Source organism: Nelusetta ayraudi, unplaced genomic scaffold (genome assembly GCF_046127955.1).
Source record: "Nelusetta ayraudi isolate G7.1 ecotype Tasmania unplaced genomic scaffold, CSIRO-AGI_Nayr_v1 ptg000026l, whole genome shotgun sequence".
Taxonomy (NCBI): domain Eukaryota; kingdom Metazoa; phylum Chordata; class Actinopteri; order Tetraodontiformes; family Monacanthidae; genus Nelusetta; species Nelusetta ayraudi.
Window position 1 is genome coordinate 10,677,273 of NW_027466076.1, and position 11,764 is coordinate 10,689,036.

At 46.3% G+C, this 11,764-nt stretch overlaps 1 protein-coding gene across 2 annotated transcripts in view; it reads left to right on the forward strand.

Annotated features, from left to right (window-relative positions):
• Window positions 1-11,764, forward strand: part of myo5b (myosin VB) — a 29,732-nt gene that overhangs the window by 14,096 nt on the left and 3,872 nt on the right. For both annotated transcript variants that reach the window (XM_076029830.1, XM_076029831.1), the window contains exons 13-35: window positions 867-989; window positions 2,084-2,167; window positions 2,974-3,105; window positions 3,194-3,291; window positions 3,884-3,970; window positions 4,555-4,666; window positions 4,858-5,069; window positions 5,291-5,447; window positions 5,719-5,958; window positions 6,814-7,047; window positions 7,216-7,309; window positions 7,750-7,895; window positions 8,111-8,230; window positions 8,327-8,461; window positions 8,597-8,662; window positions 8,853-9,092; window positions 9,183-9,274; window positions 10,084-10,282; window positions 10,620-10,713; window positions 10,798-10,941; window positions 11,114-11,265; window positions 11,363-11,449; window positions 11,546-11,696. In XM_076029830.1, the coding sequence (XP_075885945.1) occupies window positions 867-989; window positions 2,084-2,167; window positions 2,974-3,105; window positions 3,194-3,291; window positions 3,884-3,970; window positions 4,555-4,666; window positions 4,858-5,069; window positions 5,291-5,447; window positions 5,719-5,958; window positions 6,814-7,047; window positions 7,216-7,309; window positions 7,750-7,895; window positions 8,111-8,230; window positions 8,327-8,461; window positions 8,597-8,662; window positions 8,853-9,092; window positions 9,183-9,274; window positions 10,084-10,282; window positions 10,620-10,713; window positions 10,798-10,941; window positions 11,114-11,265; window positions 11,363-11,449; window positions 11,546-11,696 (3,199 nt within the window). The remainder of the gene's footprint in view (window positions 1-866; window positions 990-2,083; window positions 2,168-2,973; window positions 3,106-3,193; window positions 3,292-3,883; window positions 3,971-4,554; window positions 4,667-4,857; window positions 5,070-5,290; window positions 5,448-5,718; window positions 5,959-6,813; window positions 7,048-7,215; window positions 7,310-7,749; window positions 7,896-8,110; window positions 8,231-8,326; window positions 8,462-8,596; window positions 8,663-8,852; window positions 9,093-9,182; window positions 9,275-10,083; window positions 10,283-10,619; window positions 10,714-10,797; window positions 10,942-11,113; window positions 11,266-11,362; window positions 11,450-11,545; window positions 11,697-11,764) is intronic.

Genomic DNA, 11,764 nt, shown 5'->3' on the forward strand with positions numbered 1-11,764 from the left:
ATGTTATTTATGTTGAAGGGTTATTAAAAACCATTTTTTCATCCCACGGACCGGTGGAGCAGCCCAGCATGGTTAAACATATAAAATATATAAATTCTATAGCTAGCCCTCTACTTACATCCTCCCACAACAATACTATTTTTTCCCCTTCTATTTAAACCAAAGCCTTGCTAGACCCTCCACATGCTCTGAAAGGGACAAAAACAAGGCGGTCCCCAGGGACGAAAGCATCACCTGACTGGGGCTGATGTCACCAACCAGGGAGAGATGAGGGAACGAGACTCCTGGCGACGTGATAATTCCCCGGGGGTCAAATTGCCGCAAACAAATTTCCAATGTTTCGGTAATTAGTGCGATTTGACTCTTCAACACCACAGAGTTGCTGATTCCTAAGGATCAACACCCACTTGCTGGTCCTGAACATCAGTTATTATCAGCAACGTCTTTAATCAGGCTGTGTGCGCAGATCCCTACTTCAGCGTAATGCTAAATTTAACTTGCTTCAATATTAATTCCACTAATTAAATGCGTGCTAGGTAAATATATCATCAGCTTTTAGTTCAATAAGTCTACAAGTTTCCCATGCAGGCGCCTCACTGTATAAAACTCTGGTGACTGGAGCATCCTTTTATTTATTTATTTATTTTTTCCGGATGTTTATCCCATTTAAATCTCCTCGACCAGAACTGATGATTTATTCATTCTGCCTCTCTGTTGGTCCCGGGCCGTCTTTGAAGTTTTGAAGTAACTGGTGATGATGTGGAACAGCATGAGAGGGATGAATCCCTTATTCAGAGCGCAGGTAGCCTCAGTGAAAGTTTAATTTCCCCCCCGCGGTGGTTATATAATCTCACCCCTTCTTTCAGGTGCCGAGGGGAACGGATCAGAACTGGGCCCAGAAGCTCTACAAGCAGCACTCGAGCAGCGCACACTTTAAGAAGCCTCGCATGTCCAACGTCTCCTTCATCGTGATTCACTTTGCTGATAAGGTGAGAGGGGATGTGGGGCTCGATGGCGATCCGATCCCCTGCTCTCTTGCACTCAAGATTCCGATGATGAGTGGAATATGAGTGCAACAAGTGGAGCAAGAGAGCATAGGCAGTGCTTTATGGCATAGGCAATGGAAACGGCTGTACTGCACTTTGTGACACATTATTGTAAACAGGAAAATAGGAATAGAAAATTCATTAAGTGTTGGATGTTAAGTGGCTGAGCCCAGTCTACTCATTGGCCCAACGCTGCACGAGGGCAGCCAGAAGAGACTGACGCACGGTTGTAATTACTGTACATGTATGCCTCCTCCCGGTGAAGCATGTTTGCTTCTGAAGGTACAAACTCATGTTATGTGATTTTATTTTTTATTTTTTTGTGAACAATGAGCCAGGCAACTTTGTTCCAAACTCTTGCTGCAGATTTCTCTCTTGGATTTAACCATTAACGATGCAAGATGGTGGTATCGTTAGAGTTCTTTTTATTTTTTATTTTTTTTTAGAGCTCATCTATTGTAGAAAGAGAAAGAAAATCCCATGCTGTCCTCATCCGCACTTTGTGCCGCAGCCCAACCAGGAAGTTACATCAATCGCAGACAGGCTATGACACTTGTTGGTGATGACGCCTGGAGGTCACATTGTCGTTGACTGCCTTGTTTTGGCAAAACCAAATTCTGTTGACGTCCAACAGAGCATAGAAAGACGTAACATGTGCTTGATTGGAAAATTAGTCCAGAGTTATAATACTTTTGGAATTTTCATTTTAGTTTAGTTTTATTTAGTTTTGACTTATTTCCGTACAATTCAGTTAGTTTTAATTAGTTTTTAGCAGGGGTTTGCCAGTTTTTAAATTTTCAAAAAAGCTTAGTTTTAGCAGATAAATAAAACAGATTTGATTCCATCTCGATTTGTTACTTTTGTCTACTTCATTTCATGTCAGTGTTTGTGGTTTAACTTCGACATTTTACACGTAATTGTTTCCATGGAGATCAGCTGTTGTTCGAAGCGGCAGAGCGTTAGGGCGGCATCTCTGTTTGAGCGCATGGAATGACACTGATTTGTTTTTTGTTGTTGTTGTTGTTGTTGTTTTGCAGGTGGAGTATCAGTGTGAAGGCTTCTTGGTAAAGAACAGAGACACCGTTTATGACGAGCAGATCAACATCCTGAAGGCCAGCCAGGTGAGAATCCTTTCACGGAGGTTGACATCATCACTGGTATTAATAGAAAAGGGAAGACGAGAGCACACAGCAGATAAATAGGTACATTTAAGGAAGTCATTCGAAATGACTCACTGATTCTGGAACGTTACATCCTTGATCCACGAGAAGCTGATCTCCCTCTGCGAACTGGTGACGAGGCTTCTGTTGACAATCATCCCTTTCCGTTCTCAAAGATTGTTTTGGGAACGTGTTTTTTCCTGCCTCGTCCTCAGTTTAATATCACAACGGGTCGGGTGCTGGCTTCCCTCCAAGAAGAGTTACAAAAGATGACAAAAGTGGGGCAGAGCTTTTGTCTGTGCTCACTCACCCTTCAGATCCCCTTCTCATCACGCTCGCTGCTTGAAGCCGAGCGCTGAACTTCTGGTTGCTCCAGTTTGGCCGACCGGGTCAAAGTGTGATTAAAATGTCTGCATAGAGCTACAACAATACACTTTACAAAACAAAGACCTTGACAATAATTTTGTTTCTGAAAAATGTTAAAAAAGGAAAAAAAGCTATTTATTTCAATGGCCTACTTATTTTATATAAGCTATATGAACTCCTAAAACACATAGAGTAGCTTAGTTGTATTATTTAAAACTAAATATTTAAATCCCTCGCAAGTATTTTTTGTTTTTGTTTTGCTTTTTCATGCTGACTGCTGAGGATAATGCTTTTTTTTTTTTTTTTTTCAATATTTAAATGTGACTTTGAATGGTGTGTAATGCCCCTTTAGCAACCCAACTGCAAGCTCGTTCAAACTGTATCGGTTTGTTCCCTCTCAGTTCCAGATGGTTGCTGATCTGTTTCATGAGAAGGACGATCCGGTCCCCTCCAAGTCCAAAATCAACGTGCGCTCGGCAAAGTCGACGCCTAAAGCTCCCAACAAGGATCACAGGAAGACGGTCGGACATCAGGTTCGGTCCCGCCGCCGCTCTCTGCTCGTCGCGGCCGCGGAAGTGCGAGTGCGCTCACGTCTCTCCCGGTTTTCTCCTCCCGTTTCAGTTCCGCAACTCTCTCCACCTCCTGATGGAGACCCTGAACGCGACCACTCCTCACTATGTCCGCTGCATAAAACCCAACGATGACAAGGAAGCCTTCTCGTGAGTCACCTGTGGTCTTCATGTAGCATGGTGGTTTTCTAACTGAGGATCTGTGTCTCTGGAGCAACCTTAGGTGCTGTATTTATTTGTTTATTTGTATGCGGGTATATTGGTAGCACGGGACTCTTTAAATGTGACCGGACTCATATGAAGCTGAAAAGTCTGCAATGCAGTCTAAGAAAACTAGGAAAGTGAACAAAGCTGTTTAACTTGTTGGTACTGATAAACAGACACTTGTTAAAAATAAAGACAGCATAGAGTGGCATCGTACTGGCATTGTCACCTTATTCATTCTGCCCTTCACAAACAGTGTAGAACCTATCCACCAATATCGCTAGACACAGAGCCTCCACTGCAGCTCTGGTAAATTAAATCAAGGTTCACAGTCACATGTTGGGCGAAACTCCTGCTCGCTGCTAATGCATTCCGTTAGTCAGCTGAAAAGGCACTCCAGCTCTGCTCACGTCCCTGTTTGGGGTGCGCCATGCCAAAGAAAAGGATAAGGTGGGAGGAAAGTTTATCGTCAAAGGTGCCTTTTTAGCTGAAACGTTCAGCCAAGCTGTTCTGTAAGTGACACCTTCTGCCGTTGCAGGTTCGACTCCGGGCGGGCGGTGCAGCAGCTCCGAGCCTGCGGAGTCCTGGAGACCATCCGGATCAGCGCAGCCGGGTATCCGTCCAGGTGAGACGGCTTTGTTGAGACTCTTTCTGCCCTGCTCCGTCTCATAGGAAGCCTCATGTTGTCCTTAGAGAGATGAGAAGCAGCAGCAACTCTCTGCCTCTGGCTTTAAGTGAAGCCCTTCAGCGTTTTGATAACTCGCTAGTTTCCCTTGATTGTCTTCACACCGACCTGTGTGTCTTCTTTGCTTTCTGTGTCTTATTCACTCAAGTGATCTTTCCAAGAATCGTTCAAGAAAGTAGATACAGGAGAATTTAGATTGTACAGCGAAACCCAGTCCAAACCCAGACAAGGTGTCTTTGTGTTGACTTGGCGAGACGGCGACCTGAAACTGACTCAGAGTCACGATGCAGATATTTTGTTTTTAACCCAGTCCAAGCCCTCGACGGTTTTTCTAGAAAAGAGGCTTGTTTTGTTGTTGAACCAAATAGAAAGATTATTTCTTTTATTTATTTGTTATTTAAAGTTCTCTCAAGTGTTCCGTCAGACCGTGTTTCTGTGAGAAGGATGAAAAAAAAAAAAAAAAAAAAGGAAATGTTAGTTACGAGACAAACTGCACTTAAAACCCAGCACGGTCTTTCTCCTAGGTGGACCTACCCAGATTTCTTCAATAGGTATCGAGTGCTGCTAAAGAAAAAGGACATGATGTCACCAGACAAGAAGCTTGTGTGTAAAAACCTGCTGGAGACTCTGATTAAGGTGAGAAATGTTAGCAGACACTGTTTTTTGGGAAAAGTACGAGAACATTGTTCTTGGCTAACGAATGCTATTTGTATATTTGCAACATTCTTGAATAAGTGCTTTCACGAAAGAGAGGTCTTCTGAAAAGGCCATTTGTGTTTACACTTTTCTAGTTTTATGTCTTAAATCTGTTGTGTCGTCTCTCCAAGGACCCGGACATGTTCCAGTTCGGCAAGACCAAGATCTTCTTCAGGGCTGGACAGGTGGCGTACCTGGAGAAGCTCAGGGCGGACAAATTTCGCTCGGCCTGCATCAAGATCCAAAAGACGGTGCGAGGGTGGCTGCAAAGAATTCGCTACCGAAAGATCCGCCGCTCTGTCACCCTGCTGCAAAGATACGGGCGAGGATACCTGGCGCGCAGGTGAGAGCTCTCCTCCCCGGAAGTGTTGCGAAATTCTGACTTGACGTGTTCACTATCACTGGTAATGAGAACTGTGAGCTAAAACAAAATTTCCCTTGCTAAACGCATTTGCACCTGCTGTTGTATTGAAATCAAATCAAATAAAATGAATGAATTTCAAACTCTTTTGGCCTTTACTGCCACTGAGATTTTTTTTCTGTTTTATTTGTTTTGCTTTTCAGATATGCTGAATACCTGCGACTCAACAAAGCGGCCATCGTATGTCAGAAACAGTATCGAATGGTGAGGGATCGACGGGCCTATCTGAGAGTGAGACAGGCCGTCATCACCATCCAGGCCTACACCAGGGGGATGTACACACGGAGGATTTACATGGAGGTACACAAAGAATGAACAAAGAATTGACTCGCACTTGCTCTTGTGTGGTTCCCCTTACAATCAAGGCCCTGCGTATCCCACCTTTTCCATTCGGGCCATTTTTGGAGACACTCGGCCCCTTATTCAATTCACTGGAATTGAGAGAACTGGCGGCGAGCCGTCGTCAATTTCAGCGGGAACGTCTTGGATCGTCTCCACCTCTCTCTCTCTCTCTCTCCCGTGGAAGGTCTGACACCCGTTCCTGTCTGTGTGTACCTTTCCCCCACCGCAGTTCCTGCTGCACCACAAGGCTATGATCATCCAGAAGGTGGTCCGCGGCTGGCTGCAGAGGAAGAAGTTCCTGCGGGCACGGGCCGCCGCCATCGTCATCCAGTGCGCGTTCAGGCGCGTGCGAGCCAAGCGGCAGCTGAAGCAGCTGAAGATCGAGGCGCGTTCGGCCGAGCACCTGAAGAAGCTCAACACGGGCATGGAGAACAAGATTGTTCAGCTGCAGAGGAAGATGGACGATCAGGTTTGGAACTCGTGCGCGCGCTCGCACACACACGCACACTGCAAACTACTTATGCAGCTCGTGATGTTAGCAGATGAGGCATTTGAGATGTATGTAAATTATGGCTGTCGAAGTTAACACGTTAATACCGCTAATAACGCGTTAACTCAAACTCCTTTTAGCGGCACTATTTTTTTTATTTTATTTTATTTTTTAATTTTATTTTAACGCGCGATTAACGCATGGTTCACACCGGAGGCGGAAGCGCCGCGAAGCTGCACGCCTACGAAAATCGCGCGCCGACCAGACGCGCATTTGCTGTTGTTCACACCGGTCGCGGAAGCGCCGCGGAAGCGCCGCGGACCGGAGCCCGCTTCCTTTCGGCGCCCTTGTTAACCGATGGTGTCGGTCAGACCAGACTCGTCGACGGTTCGCTCCGTGCATCGATCGTTTCGGTGTCTGGTCTATATTGTGCGCGCTCCGCGAGCGATCGCGTCAAGCTGGACAGGAAGTCACTGAAGGACACGTGAAAATCCGGTCAATTCTCAAAATAAAATACCTCGATTGACAAACGCCATCACATTTGTTTACGTTATATTTGTCGGTATCTAGTATCAGAGTGCGAGAGAGATGAAACGAACACACACACACACACACACACACACACACACACACACACACACACACGCAATTAATCGCAATTAAAATATGTAATCAACTTAACAGCCGTAATGTAAATATAAATCTTTAGAATTAGACTTAGAGTTACACAACCTCACTTTTCTCACCATGTTCAATAAGGAGACCAAAAACAAAAACAAAAAAATCATGATAATTTGTTTTACTATTGAGGAACCATTTACCATCTCTCCCCAGTCTAAAGGGTTGAGGACCCAGAACGACCAGCTGCAGCAGGTCAACGTCACCCTGGGCTCGGAGGTGGAGAAGCTGCAGAAGCAGCTGGAGCGCGCCCGGGTTCAGGGAGGAGACAGTCAGCTGACGTCGCTGCAGGAGGAGCTGGACAAGATGAGAGAGCAGCTTGAGGAGGCGTCGCTACAGAAGAAGAAGATGAAGGAGGAGCACAGCACAGAGAAACTAGACCTCCAGCAGGTGATGATGATGATGATGATGATTGCCCACGATGTTGACTTCTTTATTTTATTTATTTCTTTGATAACGCCAGAATTAGGGAGCGCAGATGCTTCCGACTGGACAGAGTGATGATGGTGTGATGATCAGTGCGTCACCCCTGTGCTGTGTGTATCCGTGTGTCTTCAGCGGGTGGTAGAGCTGGAGAAGGAGAACACTCTGCTCAAGAGTGAAAAGGAGGAGCTGAACCAACGCATCCTGCAGCAATCAAACTCGACTGAAGGTGAGAGCTGAGAGTTGTGTAAGTGAGAGTTGATTCAGCCTGCTGTTTGATGTGGCAGGCGAAAAAAAAAACCAAGAACTCTTTGTTGTTTGGTGTCACCAGTTTATCTTGGAGACTCGTTCTTACATTATATTTGGTTGAAAGTCCATTAATAATAATATAGAAAAGGCTAATTAGCAGTTGATTAGCTGTCCATATAAAAAGGCCAGCATCAAAGAGAAAAAAAAAGTAGTTTTTGTATCTGTGATTGATAAAATTGAGTTGTTCCATCAAAATGTTCTGGCTCAATGTATAAAGAGCTACATAGGGGTAATAGACATGTTTATTACTTTTTTGTGTTCAGTTAAAAGATTATGTCACAATTCATATCTTTGACAATACAAAAAGGATTCACCTTCATTAAGATCAGGATTCAGGCTGCGCGTTCTCATGTATTCCAGTGGATGGCAGCGTTGCGTCTCCGAAAGAGGCCACCCTGCAGAAGGAGTTGGACCAGGAGCGCCAGCGTTACCAGAATCTACTCAAGGAGTTTTCCAGACTGGAGCAGCGATACGACAACCTGAAGGAGGAAGTGTCCCTCCCCAAGGTGACGCTTTGCCCTGGCGCACTTGAAAACGAGAAAACTGGACTGTGTTGTCTTGTAATGGCAAAGGCTAAAGGCTAAACGCTAAAGGCCAAGGAGAGACTCTGAGCTGGGCATTCAGTCCGTTTAGTGTGATTTTGCATTTCAAAGTTGAGGATAAACATGCAGGCGACCACTGCTATGGCCAAGCTAACCGTCATGGTCTCCTCCTCTTCCAGTTCCACCCCGGCCACAGGAGGAACGCGTCCAATCAGAGCAGCCTGGAGTCAGATTCCAACTACCCGTCCATCTCCACCTCAGAGGTGGGCGACACGGAGGATTCCATGCAGCTGGTGGAGGTGAGCCTGTGGGCGGGAGCGGACCAGCGAGGTCAGAGCGGGCTGGGGGGGTGGCGTGACGCTCACTTCCTGATGCCGTGTTTTTCCCGACCGCAGGAGATGGGGATGGAGAAGGCGGCCATGGACATTGGCCTGTTTATGAAGCTGCAGAAGAGGGTCCGAGAGCTGGAGGGGGAGAGAAAGAGGCTGCAGGCCAGCGTGGAAAAGATGGAGGAGATCAACATGCGCAAGGTGACAGTCTTGAAACAGGAACACGACTCAGAAATTTTCTTTGGGTCGTATTTCTGAAGTTATTCTGTCCAAAAAAACAAAACAAACAAACACAGATTTCTGTGGTGAAACAAATGATTTCCCTTCATTTAAAAGGGATCCGAGTCGAAGAGTCCCATCTCAGATCAGGAGACTGCAGATCTGGCATATGAAAACCTCAAGGTTTGTTTGTCTGTCTTGTGCTTATCTTATCCATAAATAATTGCATTATAAAATGCTAGTGTGAAATGTATCTGTAACAGGTTGACCAGCGGCTCAGGGTGTTAAAATGAATGTGCAGTATATCCAATCTACTCACTTGCTCAAAAAGCTAGTTTCATGGCATCGGTGACTCGTTCGGTCTTCCCCACAGCGGCAAGAGCTGGAAACCGAGAACAAAAAGCTGAAGAACGACTTGAACGAGCTGAGGAAGGCCGTCGCCGAACGCGCCTCCCAAAACAATTCGTCCAACGAACTGCAGGACGGCTACAACGTCCTGCTGAGTCAGCTCAAAGCGGCCACCGAGGAGCTGGACGCTCGCAAGGAGGAGGTCATCATTCTGCGCACGCAGATAGTCAGCACTGCGCAGCTTCTGGAGAAGAACGACCTCTCGGTAAAGAGGCCTCTGGCTTGTTTTCTGGTGTTGCAAACATGTGCGACTGTGAGTGGAAAGAAACTGGGAAAGTGTTTCATCTCCTCCTAGGAACGCAATAATGTGTCTGATGAAAAGTCTGAAGAGCCGATGGACAAAGAGGAGGCCCTGAAAGCTTATCAAGGACTGAGTGAAACCAAGAAGTAAGTGGCCATATATAGACACACATATATACATATATATATATATATATATATATGTTCAGAGAAGCTCTTTGCCTTTGTGATGCTAATGGTTGTTTTATTAGCCTTAACTAACTAACTAAAACCACATCTAAACATGGTTCATAGTCCATGTACATCATTCCATCATGCTGCTTCTTCCTTCATCTTTTCCATCAGTCTTTATCACAAACTGTAAAAAAAATAAAAATAAAAAATAAGGTAGGGTTCTGTGCTGAATCTAATTACTTTAAAATGGGGGGGGGGGGGGGGGGGGGATTGCTGCTTTGGTCTTTCTGCTCGCACTGACCTTTGAGTTTCCCACTGCCTCTGCAATCGCTCACCTTTCTGCTTCTGCTTTCTTTCCACTCACTCTGCTTTTCCAAACTGGACACCAGCACGCAGCCAGACTGGTGCTATTTGAATGAAGATGGGGAGCTTGGTTTGGCCTACCAGGGCCTAAAACAAGTGGCCAGGTTCCCGTTTTTTTTTTTGCTTCTATTTGTTTTGCTTCCTCACTTTTTCTTCTGCATCAAAATAGTAGATTGCCACTTTTGTTGCGTAGTATTGGCACGTGAACGGGAGGGATTGGCCTTCATTGTCTTTTGTAAAATGTACCAAAGTATCTGTGGCGGCAGCAAGTTGGTCAAATAATCGTTTATAAAAAAGTTTTTTCTGATTATATCACATATGCAATGAAGTTTAGGTCGCCGAAGGCAACAGACAAGTGCTGCAGGTGACAGTACACAACTGCAGTCATCACATGGTGACAGTTGTGCTCCTCCTCCCAGGCTGCTCGAGGCCCAGCTGCAGACTCAGTCGCGACAGCACAAGGACGAGCTGGAGGCCCTCCACACTCAGATCGAGTTGCTCCGAGACGACATCGAGAAGAAGCAGGAGCTGCTCAACTACACGGCGGCCCTGTCGCCCGAGGCCAAGGTGGAGTACAGCGTGCAGCAGGAGATCACGCGGCTCACCAACGACAACCTGGTAAGACATTCCTTAGGACGGGGAGCAACTTCAGATTCATTGTGTTGGTTTCATTCTTTTTTTTTCTTTCTTCCTTAAATCATGTTATTCGTGCTATAATCATGCATTGTATTAATGATATTCTGGGCAATGTCATGGATTGTAGAGGATGGGCAAATATAAGCCTCGGCTTCAGTCTACTCCTTATCGTTTACAGAGTTAGCTTATTTTTTTTATGAGAGAACATGTTGTGCAACCTTGTTTGTAAAGTTTTTTCCTTTCTTTTTTTTCAGTTGATTGCCCACAATTTAAGTATTGTGCTCTGTAAATTAAATAAATCATTCATTCATGCTTGTAGGACCTTAAGGAGCTGGTGGAGAAGCTGGAGAAGAATGAGAGGAAACTAAAGAAGCAGCTCAGGATCTACATGAAGAAAGTCCAGGAGCTGGAAGGTAAGGAGTGGGAGGGCTGTGAGCTCCGGCTGTGTGCGGTCAGGTGACCCCCACATTAACACTGCTGTGCCCCCCCTCAACCAGCTGCTCAGGCGGCCGCAGCCGCGCTGAGGGCCAAGCCGGAGCTGAGTCGCCAGGTGACCGTGCAGAGGAAGGAGAAGGACTTCGAGGGGATGCTGGAGTACAACAAGGAGGACGAACCCCTGCTCCTCAGAATGCTCATCGCAGGTTTTTGTGCTTTCCTTTCCCGCTTCCGCGCCTCCTTTTGAGTAAAACGCTCGGGCAAAGGCAGCCAGGCGATGTTGTGTCCAAGCAAAGTGAATGGCAGGCCAATCAAAGCAACGAGCACGGTGAACTAATAGGAAGTGATTCGGTTCCAACACCTGTGGTCCCTGTCCAGACATGATGCCCAGTGCGGTTTCGGCCACCGTCCCGTGTCTGCCCGCCTACATCCTCTTCATGTGCATCCGCCACGCCGACTACATCAACGACGACCAGAAGGTGGAGTCGCTGCTCACCTCCACCATCAACTACATCAAGAAGGTCCTCAAGGTGAGTGCCTGCGTGGAGGCTGCTCTCCCGTCCCTGGTCGTCGGACTGGATTGAAATTTCTGATGCTTTTTTATTTTTTCTGTAATTCATCCTGCAGAAAAGCGAGGACTTCGAGATGACGTCCTTCTGGTTGGCCAACACCAGCCGCCTCTTACACTGCTTGAAGCAGTACAGCGGCGATGAGGTAATCCAGGCATTTTTAAAAAAAATTATTTTGCGTCAACTTGCCTGCAAATGCAAAAATGACAGGCAACTTAAACTCCTTTGTTCCTTCACGTAGACGTTCATGAAGCAGAACACCGGCAAGCAGAACGAACACTGTCTGAAGAACTTCGACCTGGCCGAGTACCGGCAGGTGCTGAGCGACCTCTCCATCCAGATCTACCAGCAGCTCATCAAGGTGGCCGAGGGCATCATACAGCCCATGATTGGTGAGTTGTGCTGGCCGTGTCGTGTCATTTGCTAATGCTATAAGCCACTAAGATACGCTGTCAGTTCG